Raw genomic sequence first — 23,039 nt, 5'->3', positions numbered from 1 at the left:
AGTGAATCAGTGGGAAACCACAGAACCGAGCAGCATTCTGGAGGACGGATCTGTGATGAGCACCGGCCGTTAACAAGCTGGAGAATCAATTATATTCCTGGAGGTATACAGATCGATACGCAGCATGGCTGCCTCAGGAAATTCTCCCACAATCTGGAGCTTCGTAGGCTGAACACAAAGTTATTACACACATTTAAATTATGTCATGATGATTATCAGTGTTTTATAATTGTGGTTGACTGTAGTAAAAACGATAACATTCATCCTGTCCTGCTGGGATTAAGATTAATTTTAGAGTGTGTTTGCCTGCATCCTTTATTGGGACTGCAGTGTGTGTGTGTGTGTGTGTGTGTGTGTGTGTGTGTACGTACATGTGTGTGTGTGTGTGTGTGTGTGTGTGAAACCTAATCTAATACAAACAGATGGACACACCTTTTCATCCTCTTTAGCTCACATGCTCAAAGTCTTAGACATTTCTCTCCCTTTTACTCCACTCTCATTCGCTACGCTGCTGTAACACACACACACACACACACACACACACACACACACACACACACACACACACACACACACACGAATCCATCCACGCCGATGTGCACACGCTCACACATGAGCACATGCACACCCTCCCAGTACCCCGATCTCCAAGGGAACACAGGGAGGTCTCTATGGCAACAAGCAGCTTGCTCCACTAATGAACCGGTTGCCATGGTGACCGGGTTGGCTGTGCGCTAACGGAGATGCTGAATAAAATAGAGGGAGAAAATGTTATGTTACTCCTCTGCACACAACCCCCCCTGTGCAGGGTTTTTATCTCATTTCTTTGTGGGATTCACACACACACACACACACACACACACACACACACACACACACACACACACACACACAGAGGAAAGTGTGTCGAGTGTGTGTAGGAGATTATGATGACAATGACTGAGCGAATGTTCTGGGTGAGAAGACATATTGGAGTAATGCAGTAAGAGGCAGGGAGCCTTGCAGCTGGCTGTCTTCTGCCTCTGCATGGCCGATCATCCTGCCGCCGCCTCAAGGTCAGACCAGCCCAACTCCACTGTGGGGGGGGGGGGCAGAAAACCTTCTGTCAGCCATCTGTGTTGTTAGTAACGTCCCACTTTGCTGACTGAGCCTCTAAGCCGTTACGCATTTGACCGTTCACGACCCGCCGGAGACACTTAAAGAGAGACTCCGGTGTTTAAAGTGGGTTTCTATGAGGTCATTATTCATCATCAGTTTATTACCTTTACAGTAGATAATGGTCAGCACGCCCCCCAGTTTGGAGAAAAAAGCAATGTGCTGCAGTGGCAAACATAAAACAATCAACTATATTTAGCATATTTTCAGTGCTTATTCGGCCGCCGGACAGTGAAATGAAAGTAAAACTTAGTTTATACATTGGAAAATATGATATATATATATATATGGTCTCTTAAACAAGGTGGGCCTTTCTTCCAGGTGTCTAAAACTTGTTTAGCTGCTTGACCCCGTCCAAAGCAGAGCATTGCTTTGCTCCCCTGCTGGTCCTCCCGTTTCTCCATCCACTGTAGGGAGGATACCTCAAACAGCCCACTTCAAAACACCCGGACTATCCCTTTAAAGCTGCAGCAAACCTTTCTGCTGGCTGAGGCCAGACTGACTGACAGAGGTATCAGCCCCGTGTGCTGCAGTCAGGTTAGATATGGTGCGGCCTCTACATACACTTCTATTAGTTCATTACATCTGTTTCAGCTCACTTATGACCCCACGTTGTCACTTTCCAATCTACTCAGGATGTTTTGAACTTTCTGTTGCAGAATGAAGAAATGAAGCCTTCAAGTTGTTAAGGCACAGATGGTTTGGCCACCAACAATAATACACATCATTTCACCCCATATGAGGTCCTCAGGCAGCGCTCAGTTGAAGTGTCTCGTTTAAGAATAATTATGGATTTCCCACAATGCTGTGTAGAGTCCTTTACATTCTGTTAAAGTTATGTTTTCTACCAGCAGTTATTTTATTTAGATCAACAAAGTGATGAGGTTGACTTTAGAGTCTTGATTGAATGACGTCTGGCTGCATCTTCATCACCTTTTAAATCTTAAAAAACACTTTCACTGACTGAATATGACTATTATTTAGTACTTGTATTATACTACACAAAATTCACGGTTCGGTACATTTTTGGTACAATAATACAATTCGTTTTTTTGTTAATTTATTATGAATTATTTAGTGGCAAATTGGGTATAATTCTTTTACTTTGGCATTTAAGGCACTCAAATCCTGGCAGATTGTCAACAGAAAATAAATAAAAAATAGGCTGAACTGAAAAGTGTCAGGCTTTTTTCAAACTGGAGACTCTAGTAAGTTCTACATATTAGATATTGAGTTTCTCATTTGTTACAAATGTAAGAGACTCGAAGTACATTTCTATGAAGAATCATTTAAATTGGGATTGATTTCGAGTATGTATTGATAAACGCTCATCAATACCACGAGTTCCTTTGGCTCGTCAGCAGTGGGAGGAGCCGGAAGCACTCTTCGGTTGACTTCCGGTGATGATGGCGTCTGAAGTGTTGCTTCACTTTATTAAATATCGCCATTAAATCGCTGTTTTAACCGGCTAACCGGGCTAAGCCAACTAGCAAACAGCTTCCCCACACCTGGTCCGCCGCCAAAACCTCTCCGGGTGAAAACGCCGCTCCGCGCATGCGCGTGAAAACAAACGGCTGTTTTAGGGCGCACGGGGCGAACCGACAGGATGTGGCGTAACGGAACCTTCCGGTACGCCACATGTACCGTTGACTCCCCTGTCTGTAGTTTAACTTTGTATATTCCTACCTTGTTTTATCTTGTTTGATACTGGGAGTGTGTTTATTAGTGATTATTTCCTTCCCAGACTTTAGCCGCTACTCTTCTTCTCTTCCTGCAGAAATGCCTGCGGTTCAACCCCGACGCCACCGTGTGGAAGGCCAAGCAGCAGGTGCTGTGCTCCCTCACTGAGTCCCTGCGGGACGTCCTGAACTACGGCCTGTTCCAGCCCGCCACCGACGGCCACGACGCCAAGTTCCTGGAGGAGGAGCGGCTGCTCCGAGACTACCCACAATCCTTTGAGAAAGGGGTGCCGTACTTGGAGGTACTCGTCCAGTCTTCCTTTGGTTGTCAGGGTAACCCCTCACAACATGGTGACATCATGGGACAATAAATGGGAAGGGCTTATAATTCATCACCTGTAATATGACCCGATCATTTCTGTCTTATGAAGAAGTTGTTCCATATTTCCAGGTTGGCTTTCACCTCGTTTTGGCAACCTGCTAACCTCTTATCTAACCTCTACTCCTATATTATGCTATATTATGACCCAGAGGCTCTGAAGCTTCTTTCAACAGCTGTAAACCCATTTTTTTCTCCACATTTTTTGGTCTTCAGTGAAGTTTTTTATGGCAAAACCAGATAAAGCTTCTCTGTACAATAAATCTGCAGGCCCCATTTCTGTGGATCTAGGCCAAAAGCTATGAGAATTAAGGACAAACGTATTAGATTAACTGTTTGGTTTCCATGTGTCCTCTTCTTCTGTCTTTAGTTTCGATACAAGACCAGGGTGTACAAACAGACCAATCTGGATGAGAAACAACTGGCCAAACTGCACACGAAGGTATGGAGCGTATTTGTCTGTAGAGTTGGTGCATTTAAATGTGTTCCCTATAACACAGCAGGATGTTTCTCTCCGTATGCAGGCCAGCCTGAAGAAATTCATGGATTATATCCAAACCAGCGCTGTGGACAAGATGGGCAAGTTCCTGGACAAAGGGCTCGATCCCAACTTCCAGGACGCCGACACCGGCGGTAAGCCCAGCAGCCGAGGACTTGTCCCCTCCCCATGGTCATTTAGCATTACAACTGTATGAAAGTCTACAAAGCTATATTACACATCAACGCCCACATTCATGAGATTAATCAAATAAAACAAGGACAATATGTGTTTCATCCATCCGTAAATACAGGACATCTCCAGACTTCTTCCTTCATCTGGCTGATTTATTGTCTGTATATCAGACATACACATGTACTCCATGTACCATTAGCACGCTGGCGGCCAGCAGCTTCGTGACCTCTGACCCCCCTCTGTTTCCTGCAGTATGTTGGTCTAACACACTGTCAGTGATCTGGGCCAGTGCTTGTTCTCAGATCCGTTAGTGGTTGGGCTGCAGCAGACGGCTCATTTACAGTCGGGGTGTGCTGCTTCTGTCACTCCGCCGCCGTGGGAGCCCCAAGTGTCACAACACAAACACAGCCTGTCATCACGGTGTGAAACACACTTCCTCTTCAGGACACCGGAGGGCAGCAAAGAGCCCTGATGAACCCCCAGATCACTACCATGGGGGAAACACACTGCATATACTCCCTACACCTGATACAAGGATTTTATTTTGACTGGACATCAGAGTTTGATGTTGCACCCTGCTTTCTACACTTCTTTACTGCATTTAAATGAACAAGGCAATAGTAGAAAATGACTTGATCCTTTTAAATCCGTTGAATTCAAGTTTCAATCTAAAACAAAGCAGTTTATTGTTTGTTTTCACATACAAGGAATAACTACAAAGACTAAACAAGAAGCAAAGTACTGCAGTCAAGATCATAAACATGACTATGAATGAAAAAAGACACTGTATAAATATGCAGCCATGTATACACACCATATTATAGTAATATGTTTACATTACAGTTATTGCAAACATGCAAAATATTCACAGTAAAAAACTCAAGTGAGTAAAAAGCTGTTCAGTCAGAAATCTAAAAACATAGTTTCCTCCTGTTTCTGGACGTTCCAAGGCGTTCTGACAGTGAGTCCATGCAGTGTTAAGTGGGTGATACCTGCCTGTCTCTCTGAAACTGTCTTGCTGCTCTGCCACCATGCAGAAGGCTCACACCGAGTCCCTTTAATAGGACATGAAAGATTCCCCCATATTCCCGTGGCTGCTGTCAGGTTCACCTCCGTCTCTGCCAAGGGAACTAACGGGACATGGTTACTTCAGAGGCAGGGCGTCCAAACATTCCCCCGATAGGATCTGGACCTGAGCTCCACAGACGCTCCACAGTCGGCCGTTCTCCTCTCTTGTCGCCATGGCAGCCAATGCTCTGTGCTATGAACTTCTTTTATTCTTCTATGAGCTGTTGGATCTTTTCTGCTGAAGAAGTGAAGTGAGGTTAAAAAGTGTTGTGACACAGCATCGGTTGTGTTATGAAATATTATTATTGGGTTTATTTTTTGTGCCTAATTCGATGCTGGCGTAGTTGGCAAAGCATCACGTGGCGAGCATCAGGAGGGAGAACAGCTCTAGTACTTCCCTGGAAACGGGCTGCTACCTGTGGGTCCGAGAGGACTCTGGAGAAGCTTTTTCAGCGTGACATCATCACCTTTACACAGAGCTAGTAGAGAGGGAATCATCTGTCATGTAAATCACACCATTACAGGCTTGATGTTTCATGGAGGGAGCTAACATGTAAGCTCAGGGATTTGTTGTTGTTGTTGTTGTTATTTTATAATAGTTATTTTCTTTTTATCTGCAAATTCTGAGGATTTTTGAACGTCTCATTTAGCAGCTTCCCCCTCCTTCTAAACGTGGGGTGAGAGGTCAGTAATATCGGATTAACAGGGTTTGAATTTATTTTATTTGTTTATTTGTTTATTGTCAATTAAATCGTCATCATCACACTTCATCTTTGTTCAAATAAAACAACACACATGGCCGAAAGGGAAAGCAGGAGAAACCAAAGCTTATCAAGTCCCGCCCCCATTACCCACAGGATAAAATCTTCATCATCGTCTTTTCTTATCTTTTACATTTTGACATAACATTTTCTTTTACTTGTGACATTTTGCCATAGCATGTTACAGCAGTAGGTGGTACAGAGAGCTGAAGTCTAGCTCTAGACAGTACATACAGATTATGTGTGTGTCTCCTCCCGGCGTTGTTTAATTCCAGCCATCGCCTTCGGGAGAGGTTCCATCTTTTTCTTCATATCTATCAGCATCACCATCAGTTCTTCTTTCATTGCCAGCAGGCTTTGGATCAATGAGTCCCACTTAGAGTCAGCTTCAGGGCTCTCCTCACACCTGGGGTTGTATGTAGTAGGCTTCTGCATTGTCTCACTTTTATTTCTAGAACAAGTTATCTCCGTCTCCTCTACCACTTCATCTCGCATCAGTGCCGTGAACTCGCGAACTGCGGAGATGTCAGAGCGCAGCCCGAGCACAGCAGACCGAGTGGTGGCGTTGTCCGCCCTCACACTGGTCAGCTCAGTGGCGATCTCTCTCATTCTCCGATATAGCATGAAGATTCCATATCCCAAGGCGATCATTCCAATTGTCATGAACGTGAACACGTACACGTCCTCGACGTCCTCCACATCCAGAGCGGCGAGGCAGATGACTCTCCACTTTCCCCAACCATCCATGATGTAGCCGGACATGAAGGTCCCGTCCGGGCACGCAGGTTCACCAGAACCCGCACGCCGTGTTGAGAACACTGTGTCGATGGCATTCAGTGACCAGCTCAGCAACTCCATCGTGGACTTTAGGATCGATTGATTGATTGAAAACGTTGTTGTACAATATTAGACAAGTCTCCAATCGAGTGCCCTTAGTGTGGCTCAGTTGAGTTCTTCACAGCTCAGAACTTCTGCTCGCTAGTGTCACAGCTTGTATTCATACCTAAGTTATCTCCACATTGTTGATACACATTATAACAACATCCTGCTACGTACCACCGACATTGGCCTTGGACCATACGTTCCCAGGTTCAACTTATTGTTTGGGTACAGAATGTTTTTTGTTATGCTCCCATCCCGTCTCAACACAGTGTCTGCTGATTCCTCTGACCTTTATCAACCCTCATGTATTGTATCAACAGTTGAATTTACATACTTTGTCTTGAAGACACTTAGTGTTGCTGAGTTTTTGACTTCTTCTTCTACATTCCATTGTTTAACACCTGTGACCGATAAGGAAAAGGATTTTAACGTAGTTCGTACCTTCCTTTGCCTGAAAATCATGTCCCCTCTGAGATTGTGTCTCTCCTCCTAGTTTATTAAATCATATAGTTTGAGTATTCTTGATTCGATAAATAACTGATTGGTGTGTGCCCTGTAGTTGGCATAGTGTAAGATTCTCAAGGCTCTTTTTTGGAGAATTAACAAGGGCTGTGTGGAGCCTTTATATGTGTGCCCCCACACCTCTGCACAGTATAGAGAGACTAGTGCGCAGGATAACAGATGAAGTGCTTTTTGATTTAGTATTTTTTGTACTTTCCAAAGTATGGACACACTCCTGGCCAACTTCCTTTTTAATTGTGTTATGTGTGGCTTCCAACTTAACATGTCATCGATAATCACTCCCAGTACTTTATTCTCACGGACGCTCTCAATATTAACTCCGTTTACTTGAATGTTGGGACTGTTGTTGCAGCCTCTTTTACCGTATAGCATGTATTTAGTTTTCCCAAGATTTAGTGATAATTGATTTCTATTAAACCACACATGAAGTTTGGCCATTTCCTGATTTACTGTTTCCACAAGTTGGTTCAAGTCACTCCCAGAACAGAATATATTGGTATCAGAGTATTTGACACTTTGCATATACTTAACATCGTAACAACATAAACACGTTGGCTACAATCCACAGAATTCAGATTTTTTTAGGCAGAAAAACAATGACTTTGAAGATAAACACTTTCAAGAAAGGTTGGCAGTTTATTATTATATTATTTGTTTTTGTGGAGTTTAATGTATTATATTATGGATTCTTTTGTCTAATCTGCAAGGACAAAAGCTGCAGGTGTTCAGGTTCAGGTCAAAGCATGAAAGAAGAGTCAGAGTGCAAATACGTGATATGTGTTGTTGTTTTCCTGTTTTTCCCCCGGGAACAAACCATCTGGCCAGTGGCCTCCAGATAATGTGACTTTCAACCCAAATGAACTGTGTGTGTGTGTGTGTGTGTGTGTGTGTGTGTGTCCCTCCCAGAGACCGCCCTGTCCCTGGCAGTGCAGTGTGAGCCGGGTGGAGGCGAGGCCATCCGGGTCCTGGCGGAGAACGGTGCTCACATTGACTTCCGAGCCAAAGATGGACTCACACCCGTACACAAAGCAGTGCGAGGCCACCGCCACACAGCCCTGCTGGTAAAAACCTTGCTTTTATAGAAATGCTGTTATCTCATCAGTAAGTCATGCGTTTTTAATTCCCACGCCATAAACGCAGAAACACGGTGGTGTGTGTATCAGCGAGGTGGATCCCTGAAACTGATGCAGCCTCATCTTCATTTGTGTTTCTGTTTGAGCAAACAAGCTGAAGACAGAAAACACAGACCTCCCACACACACACACACACACACACACACACACACACACACTCACACTCACACACACACACACACTCACACACACACACACACACACACTCACACACACACACTCACACTCACACTCACACTCACACACACACACACTCACACACACACACACACACACACACACACACACACACACACACACACACACACTCACACACACTCACACACACACACTCACACACACACACACACACACACACACTCACACACACACACGCACACAGAATCTGCGACCGCACGTGCGTGTGAACGCGTAACAACATTTGTCAAACAGTGACAGACAGACGTGCGCACGCTGCTTCATATGTACGCAGCTTCTTGTTACGCGTGACAGAGTCTGCGCACGTCGTTTCCGCGTACATGTGAGCGCCTGACAAAAATGTTCAATTATCTTCATGCGAGCGTTAATGCGTGCGTTCGCTAAAAAAACGCATGAATGTTACGCGTAGTTACTCCGCGTAATGTGATCACAGGCGTGCAGCAGCCATCACGCGTGAACGTGCGCGTGAACGCGTGACCATTATAAGTCAATGAGGAAACTACATTACACGTCAGGCGCTGTGTGCTGCACAGGCGTCAAAGCACGCGGGTGTGACGCGTTCAGTTGCTAGTTGCGCAAGTAATATGAAACGATTCTGACGCCATACACACACACACACACACCCACACACACACACTCACACACACACACACACACACACACACACACACACACACACACACACCCACACACACACACTCACACACACACACACACACACACACACACACACACACACACACACACACACACACACACACACACACACACACACACACACACACACACACACACACACACACACACACAATGCACATGAACATATCTAATATTCTATTCAAACAAAGAGGGAAACAATACTTTAAAACTTTACGTGGCCTGTTTAAATCTCCCAAAGCTGTAGATGATTTCATGTGTTTTATGATTTCATGTTTTCTATGATTTCATGTTTTCTATGATTTCATGTGTTCTATGATTTCATGTTTTCTATGATTTCATGTGTTTTATGATTTCATGTGTTCTATGATTTCATGTTTTCTATGATTTCATGTGTTCTATGATTTCATGTTTTCTATGATTTCATGTGTTTTATGATTTCATGTGTTCTATGATTTCATGTTTTCTATGATTTCATGTGTTTTATGATTTCATGTGTTCTATGATTTCATGTTTTCTATGATTTCATGTTTTTGTATGATTTCATGTGTTCTATGATTTCATGTGCTCTATGATTTCATGTGCTCTATGATTTCATGTGCTCTATGATTTCATGTGTTTTATGATTTCATGTGTTCTATGATTTCATGTGCTCTATGATTTCATGCGTTCTATGATTTCATGTGTTTTATGATTTCATGTGCTCTATGATTTCATGTGCTCTATGATTTCATGTGTTTTATGATTTCATGTGCTCTATGATTTCATGTCCTCTATGATTTCATGTGTTTTATGATTTCATGTGCTCTATGATTTCATGTGCTCTATGATTTCATGTGTTCTATGATTTCATGTGTTTTATTGTCAGGCCATGTTTTCCATAAACCAAAGGAACAGCTGCTGAAGTCATAAAGAACTTCTCTGATTTAATACTTGGTGGTGTCGAGCCTGAGGTGTGGCATGACCTCTGAACCCCCGGCTACGCGTTCCCATCATCATTTAAAATTCCATGAATATTCTTCGGCTAGTGGGAAGATATTTATTTATTGTGCATGTTCCAAGCTCATCAGTTCTGACTGTTCTCATGCTGCCAGGTTTGAGAACGGCCTGTTAACACCAGGCGTGCGTCTCCTCTGCAGGTGCTGCTCTCTCTGGGTGCGTCTCCGGACTACAAGGACCGGCGAGGGCTGACGCCGCTCTACCACACTGTGCTGACAGGGGGCGACACCTCCTGCTGCGAAACACTGCTCTACCACCACGCCAAACTGGGCATCAGGGACGAGAACGGCTGGGACGAGACACATCAGGTGTGTGTGTGTGTGTGTGTGTGTGTGTGTGTTAGTTGGCCTTTAAATAAAAACCAATGAGAGAATGCTAACAGAGAGTATCTTGTATTATCTCCCATGTGCGTGTGTTAATTCTACACTAAAGCCTTGGTGAGAGGATGCTTGAGGCAGAACCTTCAGTCTAATGGTGTCCGTGGCCTAATTTGTGTCTATTTGGGGGTTTTGATCTGAAAGCACAAGAAAAAAAAGTCCTGCCTCGGGGATGATTCTAGTTTCCATTCTTTGTATTAAAGTGTGCATGAAATCGTTTTGTGTGTTTCAGTGTCTGTGTCAAAAACCATTCATGCCATGCAACACTCCATCATCTCTTCTGTTTATTTATTTATTGTACCGTTCACCTCCATCCCTCTGCTTCTGTGGCCTCATATCAGGGAAGTGGACAGGAGAATGAAAACCAAGGTATCTCCTCCTCCTCTCACTGTCGTCACACATTTGTTGAACAATGATTGTTTTATTGACATTTTTTAATCTTCCACGGCCCCCAAAATCAGAAATATTCAGGATTTGAAGGCCGTTTTTTTTTTGTTAGGATTGAATCAGCCTTGAGAACCTGCTGATTTAAAAAAATGTATTTGGAAATAGTGTATATGATTATTTTCTCCTGTGTTCATTATCCCACAGGATAAACAGATGTAGCCTTTCTTAAAATAAAAAGTAGTCCACTCATATAATTGCTAGTAAAATTGATTTCCGTCCATTAAGTTATTGACCTAAAATCAAAGAAGTGATCGAAGTGGCGAGCTGCTTGACTTTAATGTTTCATAACTGACTGTATGATGTGGCCGTATGTGTGTATGATTATTTGTTGTAATTGGAGATGGTTTGTGTTTTTCTGAGTTGGAGGTGTTAATTAAATCTGGTTTCCTTCTCTTTATGTCGCCGTCTGTCCTCCATCCTTAGTTGCTTCTCCGCCGCTTCGTAAACTTCATAAATCCTTCTTTTTCTCTTTGCCTTCTTATAGGCGGGTGCATATATGAAAAAAAAACCCCTCTTAACCCTAAAATAATTCTAACAAAATGTTTTTCAACTGCTTTTTGTAGTATTAGGTGTCCTTAATAACATACTAAAAGTTTACCAAATTCTGCCCACTATAAAGATGTTATTTTCAAGATGGCGTCCAAGATGTGTAGGAAACCCTTAAAATAGCCTCGCTCCTTCAATATTTGACCTTGTCAAGTAATCTTGGTATCTAACCCATGTTTTATGGGTCTATGAATCCATTGGACTTGTCCCATCGACTGTTAACGGGTGATTATATTTTTATGCACAATATCTATCACTACATCATCTTTCTAATATACAATAAGGTTAGTAAACATCAAAGGAGGGGCCTATTACTTATTAATTAAGGCTTATTTCAGAGATCTTGATATAAAGATATACATTTGAATCATCACAAATATTTGTTATTTATTTTGTCCAACACATTTATATTAATGAGGGTGGAGTCACACAAACAAACAAATATCACTGTGTGACATCATTCCATTTCCCTATTCTCTATTTTTCCCCCTTCATTGATAATAATAATAATAATGATAATAATAGTAATAATACATTTTATCTATAATGCACTTTACATCAACTCAATGACCTCAAAGTGCTACAGTGCACAAAAAAGGATAAAAACATTGTAAAATAATTTAATACTAGCATATTAAAGATAATTAAAACCAACATATTAAAACAGATAAAAATTGTTTAGCTAAAAGGCCTTTCTATAAAGATGTGTTTTCAGGCATATTTAAAAGTATACACAGTCTGTGGTGGCTTTGATGTTTAGGGAGAGCATTCCATTTCATTGATTCCATTTCATTCTGATGACATCACTGTTTTTTTTCCTTCTGTGATTCCATTCCATTCTGATGACATCACAGCAACATCAAAGCAGTGGCTTTGATCAAAGCACTTTGGAGTCTATAAATATAGTGCAGGTACTGGACAAACACAACCTTTTGTTCGAGGTGTTGCAGGAAAGTCTAATCTAGAGATAGGATCTCAGAAAGGATCAACTACAAAACCATGCAGAAGGAGAACTCCAAGGTCGCCCAGCTGAGGAAACATTTTCAGTCCCTGGAGATGAGCGCCCAGACCATGCAGAAGCAGGAGTCTAAGGTCGCCCAGCTGAGGAAACATTTTCAGACCCTGGAGCAGAGTGCCCAGACCATGCAGAAGCAGGAGTCGAAGCTAGTCCAGCCAAAGAAACGTTTTCAAACCCAGGAGGAGAAGACAGACAAGAGCTACGAAACCATGCAGAAGCAGGGGGGGAAGGTCGCCCAGCTGAGGAAACATTTTCAGTCCCTGGATGAGAGCGCCCAGACCATGCAGAAGCAGGAGTCTAAGGTCGCCCAGCTGAGGAAACATTTTCAGTCCCTGGATGAGAGCGCCCAGACCATGCAGAAGCAGGAGTCGAAGGTCGTCCAGCCAAAGAAACGTCTTCAAACCCAGGAGGAGAAGACAGTTAAGAGCTACAAAACCATGCTGAAGCAGGGGGGGAAGGTCGCCCAGCTGAGGAAACATTTTCAGTCCCTGGATGAGAGCGCCCAAACCATGCAGAAGCAGGAGTCAAAGCTCGTCCAGCCAAAGAAACGTCTTCAAACCCAGGAGGAGAAGACAGACAAGAGCTACGAAACCATGCTGAAGCAGGGGGGGAAGGTCTCCCAGCTGAGGAAACATTTTCAGACCCTGGAGGAGAGCGCCCAAACCATGCAGAAGCAGGAGTCAAAGCTCGTCCAGCCAAAGAAACGTCTTCAAACCCAGGAGGAGAAGACAGTTAAGAGCTACGAAACCATGCTGAAGCAGGGGGGGAAGGTCTCCCAGCTGAGGAAACATTTTCAGACCCTGGATGAGAGCGCCCAAACCATGCATGAGCAGGATTCAAAGCTCGTCCAGCCAAAGAAACGTCTTCAAACCCAGGAGGAGAAGACAGTTAAGAGCTACGAAACCATGCTGAAGCAGGGGGGGAAGGTCTCCCAGCTGAGGAAACATTTTCAGACCCTGGATGAGAGCGCCCAAACCATGCAGAAGCAGGAGTCAAAGCTCGTCCAGCACCAGAAGAAACACTTAATGGAGCAGATCTGCAAAGAAATCCCTCAACTCAGGAAAGACAAGGAGGGTCACTCTCAGCAGCTCACAGAGATGACAAACCTTGATGAACTCAGCGTTGCATGTTCAAGATGCAACACTCTGGAAGCCGAGTTGAGGACGGAGCTGGCCGAGAAAGAACGGAGCCAGGTGAGGAACGTCCAACTGATGGAGGACCAGAGGAGGGAACTGGAGGACCAGTTCCAAAAGGACCTGGCTGTGTCCCAGCAGAGCTCGGAGACAAGCATCCGCCTGCTGGAGACAAAAGTCCAACAGATAGAGGACGAGAACAAAGAACTGGAGGACCAGTTCCAAAAGGACCTGAATGTGTACCAGCAGAGCTCGGAGACAAGCATCCGCCTGCTGGAGACAAAAGTCCAACAGATAGAGGACGAGAACAAAGAACTGGAGGACCAGTTCCAAAAGGACCTGGCTGTGTCCCAGCAGAGCTCGGAGACAAGCATCCGCCTGCTGGAGACAAAAGTCCAACAGATGGAGGACGAGAACAAAGAACTGGAGGACCAGTTCCAAAAGGACCTGGCTGTGTCCCAGCAGAGCTCGGAGTCAAGCATCCGCCTGCTGGAGACAAAAGTCCAACAGATGGAGGACGAGAAAAAAGAACTGGAGGACCAGTTCCAAAAGGACCTGGCTGTGTCCCAGCAGAGCTCGGAGACAAGCATCCGCCTGCTGGAGACAAAAGTCCAACAGATGGAGGACGAGAAAAAGGAACTGAAGGACAAGTTTCAAAAGGACCTGGCAAATGAAGCACAGAGCTGTGAGACAAGAGTCCGAGAGGTCCTTGAGCACAACAGGGTCCTGGAGAAGGTCTGTCTGTTCATGAAGAAGAAGAGGAGAGAAATCTTCTCCTCCAGCACAAAGATCCAGGATGAGCAGGCAGAGCTGCAGAAGATGAAGGACGAGATGCATGAGGATGAGAAGAAGAAGGAAGCCAAGCAGGAGAAGCAGGAGAAAGAATGTGAGGAGAGGTGGAAGAAGAGGTACGCCAAGTCGGCGAAGGAGGAGGAAGAACGTGAGGAGAAGCTGCAGAAGGATGAAATCAAGTGGAAGAAGGAGGCGAAAGAAATTGAGGAGAAGCAGAGGATGACGGAAGCCAAGTGGGCGAAAGAACGTGAGGAGAAGCAGAATAAGAAGGAAGCCAAGCGGGTGAAGGAGGAGAAAGAACGTAAGGAGAAGCCAAAGAAAAAGGATTTCTTGAGTTTCTTCATATACCAAACAAACAGGTGTGACGGCGACGGAAAGGTGGAGGAGGCTTCTGATTGATCAGCTTTCTCCCACAATATATCCTTAAATGATATATACCAGTATAAAAAACACCCTTCATCCATCTACCTCACCTCTGTCCTTCTCACCTACAACGTAAAAGGGTTTTCGCCTGATTCGCAGGTTTTCCCTTAATATATACATATATATTATAAAAAAACACCCTTCATCCATCTACCTCACCTCCATCTCCCTCCACTCTGTCCTTCCTCACCTACAACGTAAAAGGGTTTTCGCCTGATTCGCAGGTTTTCCCTTAATATATACATATATATTATAAAAAAACACCCTTCATCCATCTACCTCACCTCCATCTCCCTCCACTCTGTCCTTCCTCACCTACAACGTAAAAGGGTTTTCGCCTGGTGCTCAGGTTTGCCCTTAATATATACATATATATTATAAAAAAACACCCTTCATCCATCTACCTCACCTCCATCTCCCTCCACTCTGTCCTTCCTCACCTACAACGTAAAAGGGTTTTCGCCTGGTGCTCAGGTTTGCCCTTAATATATACATATTATAAAAAAACACCCTTCATCCATCTACCTCACCTCCATCTACCTCACCTCAGTCCTTCTCACCTACAACGTAAAAGGGTTTTCGCCTGGTGCTCAGGTTTTCCCTTAATATATACATATATATTATTAAAAAACACCCTTCATCCATCTACCTCACCTCCATCTACCTCACCTCAGTCCTTCTCACCTACAACGTAAAAGGGTTTTCGCCTGGTGCTCAGGTTTTCCCTTAATATATACATATATATTATTAAAAAACACCCTTCATCCATCTACCTCACCTCCATCTCCATCCACTCTGTCCTTCCTCACCTACAACGTAAAAGGGTTTTCTCCTGGTGCGCAGGTTTTTCCCACAATATATACAGTACATAAATATGTGTGTATGTAAAAAAACACCCCTAATCTACCTCACCACTCCTTCCTTCCACTCCTGCCCCACCCTCCCCCTCCTTATCCAGAGCAACACAGTGCCTCCTTACAGAGATGCCTCCACTCTGTATGGAGGTTGTATATTCTCACTGTGTTGCGTGGGTTTTTTTTCCTGGTCATCAGGTTTTCCCACAAAACAAAACAAAAACAAAACAAAAAAAGGGGTTAGCGGTACTGAGCCTTCACGTGGCAGCCCTGTTTTGACTAATTTTACAGTACCACAGTTCTAATTTATTTATTCTTTGTTGGAATCAAAAGAATGGTTATGAACCACAGAAACAACCAATACAGGGCAAAACCATATGAGAAAGGAGAAATATGCAATTACTTCAGGGAAATTGTACTTATTTTTCACATAAATATGCTTGTAAACATTCACTTTAATATATAGGCTAATTGTACTTGTAATCACTTATTTATCATGCAAATATGCTAATTAGAATATTAAATGGCTAAAAAATGTATCAGATAGCAGTATTCCTGGTGTAGGAGGAATACAAAGGAGTAATGGTCATTTTAAGAACCTGGCGGTGGCATTTTGAAGATAGGGCCTTTCTGAGTATCACACTTTGGTAAACTTTTGTATGTTTATAAGTACATCTGATACTACTATAATCCACTGACAAACCTTTTGTTAGAATTTTTTCGGGGTCAAGTCATATTTGCACCTCAACTTCAACTTCAACTTTACTTTATTTATAGAGCACTTTTCCTACATAAACATGTAACACAAAGTGCTTTACACACATCAAAAAGAAAATAGAAAAAACAAATACAAATAAAACCCCTCCCTCCCACCCTCCATACTACACACACACACACACAAACATACACACACACCTGCACACTCTCACTACTGACAATAGGGAGACATGGCATGACACTGATGATTGAGGAAACGCTATCTTTGGGGCCATCCACACTGGGAGGAGTCGCAGGCTGTGCCACAGGGGGCACCAGTACCCAGGCCCCCCGACCCCGACAGTCAGCCGAGCCGAAGGGACCCAGGGACAGTGCCCCCAGCAGCAGCCCAGACACAGCTCCCAGTGTGGAAGACCCCCCTGAGGAAACACGGGAGTTAAAGCTAAAAACTAAAAGCATAAGATAGGATTAAAAAAAACATGAAAAAATAAGTAAATAGAGTGACCAGCTTAAAAGGATAAAAATATATAAGATAATAAAATAAAACAATACCAATGATAAGTAAAACAACTAAAATTATTTAAGATCAATATCATCTTAAAAACAAGATAGAAGCAAAAATATAAAATAAGATAGAATCACATAAGAACGTAATAAGAATTTAAAATACTAGTTAAAAGCCTGATTAAAAAGATGTGTCTTTAACCTTCCTTTAAAAGACTGACTACTAACGAACTCTTCTTCCTGCCTGCACCTCCTCCACGGTGTGCTGCTCCTCTCAGGCCTGTCAGCACGGCAACTCGCAGCATCTGGAGCACCTGCTCTTCTACGGGGCGGACTCTTCCTCCCAGAATGACTCTGGAAATACTGCCTTGCACATCTGTGCTCTATATAACAAGGTAAACACACCTGTTTCATAGAAATCTTTCTTCAAACGTCGGCTTCCTTAGAGGAGAGAAAATGTAAGGCCTTAAATCTCTAAACATGCACTATAACCAGAAACCATGTCATTGGTTCGGGGGGTTGAAGTGTTCCTGGAACCTAAATCTGTATATTTGCATTTTACTTCATTACGTTCGAATGATATTATACATTTTTGGACGTTTTTTTGAATGTTCACCCAGCTTGAATATCAAATATTCAACATCTGGTTACATTATAGCACAAGGAAACAGGATTGGTGAACATTAATCAGCTCTGTTTGTTGCAGGAAAGCTGTTCACGTATTCTTCTGTACCGGGGAGCAAATAAAGACACAAAGAACAACAACGGGCAGACGCCCTTTCAGGTGACGGCTGAGTGGCTGGAGTGTGTGTGTGTGTGTGTGTGTGTGTGTGAACCCTTCATCTAAATATATGAACTCTGTCAGTGCAGGAAACAGCCAGCTGAGACAGTGTGTTGCGTTTGTGTGCGAGAGAGAGAAAACGAGAGGAGACCACTGAAATTTGTGGTTGTGTAGTTTAGAGAACAAAGAGGTCGACCATGAGGAAAGTATTATTCTTTTTTCAAGAAATCTACTCATCCACGTCCCGTGTAAATATGATTTTAAAATCACCACTTTAAATCCGGCCGTAGAGGTAAAACTCATCTTGTAACTACAGAAGAATAAATCACCATCTAACTTGGAATTACAACACTAGTAATCAGTTTGTTCTAATTTACTACATGACAGTTGAAAAAGGATTGTATGTGTGTTTTCATCAGGTGGCTGTTATGTCCGGCCATTTTGAGCTGGGAGAAATAATCAAAAACCACCGGGATGCAGATGTGGGTAAGAACGCTGAGGTCTAAAACGATGGAAGGAGTGTGGTGGAGCAGCTGCTGGTCGAGGTTGAAATGATAACGACCAATAGATTGCAGGACGTGTAAAATAAGAGCTAACCTGATCTATCCTGTCTCCCCCCCTCACCCTCCAGTGCCCTTCGTGGAGTCTCCCAAGTACGCCCCCCAGAGGCGGGAGAACCCCCGGACCCTGGCCATCCCCCACCCTCACCCCTTCCTCCGGGCCAACAGCGACAGCAGCATGAACCTGCCAGACTGGATGGCCGTGCCCAACGCCCCGGGGACCAACATCGTGTCCGTGCAGGTGTGTGTGTGTGTGTGTGTGTGTGTGTGTGTGTGTGTGTGTGTGAGTATGTGCGTGTGTGTGTGTGTGTGTGTGTGTGTGTGTGTGTGTGTGTGTGTGAGTGTGTGCGTGTGTGTGTGTGTGTGTGTGTGTGTGAATAATAAAACTCTTTAAGAAGGTATTTAATGCATTTTACTAACATTGACTTTATTTCAATAATGTTTTACCGTTTTAAACCTGACAGTTTGAGAAATAGTTAATAATAATGGTAATATTTACATTGATTTATGTGAAGGAAATTATACAATATGATGGATACCTTTAACAGCCTCTAGTGGTGAACAGTACGTATTGCAGCAAATTATATTTTTGCTTTCTCAGATAAGCTTTGTAGTTTATTTATAAGTGATAACCCATAAACACACACCATGAAATAATACCACATCATTTAAGAGACATTTGATTATCATTTTATCATCAAGGCTGATGTTATGTGTAAACATTATGATCTCTTAAAGGCACAGTCGATGGCATTAGGAGAGAATCTAAACTAATAATTGTATGTAGCTACATGATCACACACATTGATGTAGAATGTAAAATGAGTAAATACACATTTCTCTATATTCTTTTATGAGATTTCCCGGCCTGTCTCCTCAGGGCTACAAGCACACGGGAACCCTGCGGAGCTCCAGCAGCCCCCGAGGGGCGAGGACGCGCTCCCCGTCCCGGGGACGGATCGGAGACAAGGAGGACCGCAGCCGGCAGAGTCGGAGACAGGGGTGAGTGTTCATCTAGGCTGCTTAAAGGGATACTTCTGACATGTACAAATACTTCAAAGTACTTTGGAGACTTTCTACTGGATATCTGTGGGTCCCAAATGAGTCCTGAGTTCATTAAACTGTTTATTGGTTTATTCTTGGTCTTGAAATGTTCCTCAAATCCTCAAATCTCCAGTTTAACAGCTAGTTTAACAAATAATTGTTCCTTTTCTCTCTATTGCCTTCAATCATTTAGTCACCTATACCTATCAGGAGCTTTGAGTTTTAAACTTCAGTCTCCACCCCCTCCCACGCAGCCCCGCCCCTGCCAGCACGGCCGGACAGACCGCCGGACAGACCGCCGGACAGACCGCCGGCCAGCGGAGACGCCTCTACAGCGCCGTCCCGGGACGCGTCTTCGTAGCGACCCGATCACACTCTGCCCAGGGAGAGCGAGAAATCAGCTTCACCAAGGGAGACCGGGTCAAAGGTCAGCATGTGCATTTCCATGTCATGGGGTGTGTGTGTGTGTGTGTGTGTGTGTGTTTGTGTACACACAGTGGAGCAGGGCTATTTAATTAGTTTAGAATGAGGGCCGGTTGATGGAAGTGATCCAAAATGAGGGAGATGGGCATCACACAAATAGCTCCAGATACTGTAAAACACTATAATCACATATGAGTGCATTTATTGTCTTTATTTTATCAAGTAAAATATAAGCTATAGGTTTACTCAACAGCTTATTGTCATAAACATACAGGTAGAAATAGGTTGCCGCCAGTTGAATCTCCCTGCATGTGTGTGTTTATTTACCTCCAGTTTACACCTGGTTTCCAGTAGTTGTTAAGCTAAGCTAACCGGCTGCTGGTTATAACTTAAGGGAGTTTTTCTTATTCAGGGTCCTGGGACGGAGGATGTTGTGTTGTGAAGATTGATTTCGGGGACCATGTATATCCAATTAAACTGAATTTTTATATTTAACAGACAGCTATGACTCCCAGCAAGAAAGTGAATAAACATATTTCCCCAAACTATTCCTTTAAGGATCGCATGAGAATACAGTGAGTTGACGCCCAAAAATAAGACTTAATAAAAATAAAATGTTCCTGAAACCTGACTTGTTGGAGAGCCGGATCAGTCTCAGAGCCAGATCAATATCCTGGCCAGGTCCATCAGTCTCAGGGCCGGATCAGTATCCTGGCCCGGTCCATCAGTCTCAGGGCCGGATCAGTATCCTGGCCCGGTCCATCAGTCTCACGGCCGGATCAGTATCCTGGCCAGGTCCATCAGTCTCACGGCCGGATCAGTATCCTGGCCAGGTCCATCAGTCTCAGGGCCGGATCAGTATCCTGGCCCGGTCCATCAGTCTCACGGCCGGATCAGTATCCTGGCCAGGTCCATCAGTCTCACGGCCAGATCAGTATCCTGGCCAGGTCCATCAGTCTCAGGGCCGGATCAGTATCCTGGCCCGGTCCATCAGTCTCAGGGCCGGATCAGTATCCTGGCCCGGTCCAGGTGTGTGAGTGTGTAAACTTGCCCTAACATGAGTGTATGGCTCTTTATGTTTCTGTTGGATGTCTGCAGGTATGAATATGTGTGTGTTTGTGAGTCTCAGGTGTCTCCAGGTATGTATGTCTTGATGAGTACGTACCTGGAGGTTAGCATGTGTGTGTGTGTCTCTTTATTTTCTGTTATAATCTCGTCTTATTGTGTGTGTCGTGTGTGTTGCTGTGTTGCTGATATCCCTCCCCCCCCCTCCCCTCTAGTGTTGAGTGTTGGCGAAGGCGGCTACTGGGAGGGAACAGTCAGAGGTCGCACCGGCTGGTTCCCCTCCGACTGTGTGGAGGAAGTGATGCTTCGAAGCCAAGAAACCCGATCAGGTGATCAGCGCCGCCGCTCAGCAGCTTCATCCTGGAAAACACACATGGTTTAGCCAGGAGTTTAATATTTAATATTGATCAACCGACATGTTCATTAGTGAGCTTTACTGTGCTCAAGGTTTCCAGTCTCCATGCTGACCTTGTTTCAGATTTACCACATGGACACCAAGTTTCTCATCTTACTTTCTACAACATATTGAACACGTGTTTTTCTGAAAATATCAAACTATTGCAATAAGATATACTAAGCATTCGGGCTGCAAAAAACGAAGTCTGCTTTTAGTCTTTAGGTTGAGGTTGCAGGTCTTTTAAAGCTCCTGCTGGGACTGTAATATATCTTATATATGTCATCGAAGGTGTAATAACACAGTAACTGTACTGCTGTGTAATAAGGTTGGACATAGATTAAAGAACACCATGCTGACTGTGGTTTTGTGTTTCAGAGAGCCGTGGAGAACGAGCCAAACGGCTGTTCCGTCATTACACTGTGGGATCCTACGACAGCTTCGACGCTCCCAGGTAAGACTTAGCCTGAGGGTGGAAGGGTTCACTGGGGTCAGGGGAGGATCCATCCAGGGCAAGGTCACACCAGAGTGTACTTCAGCTACCAGAGGGCGTGTTCGGCTGGATATAAGGGGCACTTTACGGCTGAGAAAGGGGCATTTGGACGCTTGGCTGCCTGTTTGATGTGACATACGGACCCGACTGAAGCATGAGAGTATCCCATCATGACCTGGTTAAATGAAGGTTAAGGGCATCCTGGTTAAATGAAGGTTAAGGGCATCCTGGTTAAATGAAGGTTAAGGGCATCCTGGTTAAATGAAGGTTAAGGGCATCCTGGTTAAATGAAGGTTAAGGGCATCCTGGTTAAATGAAGGTTAAGGGCATCCTGGTTAAATGAAGGTTAAGGGCATCCTGGTTAAATGAAGGTTAAGGGCATCCTGGTTAAATTAAGTTTAAGGGCATCCTGGTTAAATGAAGGTTAAGGGCATCCTGGTTAAATGAAGGTTAAGGGCATCCTGGTTAAATGAAGGTTAAGGGCATCCTGGTTAAATGAAGGTTAAGGGCATCCTGGTTAAATGAAGTTTAAGGGCATCCTGGTTAAATGAAGTTTAAGGGCATCCTGGTTAAATGAAGTTTAAGGGCATCCTGGTTAAATGAAGTTTAAGGGCATCCTGGTTAAATGAAGGTTAAGGGCATCCTGGTTAAATGAAGGTTAAGGGCATCCTGGTTAAATGAAGGTTAAGGGCATCCTGGTTAAATGAAGGTTAAGGGCATCCTGGTTAAATGAAGGTTAAGGGCATCCTGGTTAAATGAAGGTTAAGGGCATCCTGGTTAAATGAAGGTTAAGGGCATCCTGGTTAAATGAAGGTTAAGGGCATCCTGGTTAAATGAAGGTTAAGGGCATCCTGGTTAAATGAAGTTTAAGGGCATCCTGGTTAAATGAAGGTTAAGGGCATCCTGGTTAAATGAAGGTTCAGGGAAGGGCAGCCTGACCTTTGGGGTCATGCACTGTGTTCTCACATTGGCCACAAAGCAGCTCGGGGATGAAGTGATGACCTTTGCACCCCTGACCCTGCTGATGTTTGGACACACAGCGTGTGTTGAGAGTACAGCAGCAGCTGATTCAGTGATTCATCCGTTCCAGCGGTGCTTCGGTGTGTGTGATGTGATACGTTCGGAGTGATTCATGCGGTAGGATGACGATGTGCCTCTAGGTCCACCAGCTGATCCACGTGCTTTCATACTGACATCACATGGTTACCAGCTGTGTTTGGACTCGCTGGTTCTTTGAGTTTAACCTGAGCGGACGGGCGGATCTTTGTCATCATAATTGTAGCGTAACTTCTGCCTTTTGGCTCTGACGGGCAACGCTGTTTTTTTAAGGTGGGCTGAACTTGTGAACATGCATTCAAACTA

The 23,039-nt window shown here is 44.1% G+C and overlaps 1 protein-coding gene across 1 annotated transcript in view; it reads left to right on the top strand.

Moving 5' to 3' along the window:
* The window catches only part of shank1 (SH3 and multiple ankyrin repeat domains 1), a 69,316-nt gene that overhangs the window by 27,431 nt on the left and 18,846 nt on the right, over positions 1-23,039 (top strand). Inside the window, exons 3-15 of the mRNA XM_084037599.1 lie at positions 2,933-3,136; positions 3,584-3,655; positions 3,738-3,846; positions 8,026-8,180; positions 10,247-10,414; positions 17,196-17,312; positions 17,624-17,701; positions 18,118-18,184; positions 18,330-18,499; positions 19,139-19,260; positions 19,557-19,729; positions 21,006-21,119; positions 21,563-21,638. Coding sequence (XP_083893725.1) covers positions 2,933-3,136; positions 3,584-3,655; positions 3,738-3,846; positions 8,026-8,180; positions 10,247-10,414; positions 17,196-17,312; positions 17,624-17,701; positions 18,118-18,184; positions 18,330-18,499; positions 19,139-19,260; positions 19,557-19,729; positions 21,006-21,119; positions 21,563-21,638 — 1,625 coding nt within the window. The remainder of the gene's footprint in view (positions 1-2,932; positions 3,137-3,583; positions 3,656-3,737; positions 3,847-8,025; positions 8,181-10,246; positions 10,415-17,195; positions 17,313-17,623; positions 17,702-18,117; positions 18,185-18,329; positions 18,500-19,138; positions 19,261-19,556; positions 19,730-21,005; positions 21,120-21,562; positions 21,639-23,039) is intronic.

The sequence above is a fragment of the Eutrigla gurnardus genome (assembly GCF_963514095.1).
Source record: "Eutrigla gurnardus genome assembly, chromosome: 20".
Lineage (NCBI taxonomy): Eukaryota > Metazoa > Chordata > Actinopteri > Perciformes > Triglidae > Eutrigla > Eutrigla gurnardus.
Note: the sequence above shows the minus strand (reverse complement) of the source record. Positions and strands in the feature narration are given on the sequence as shown.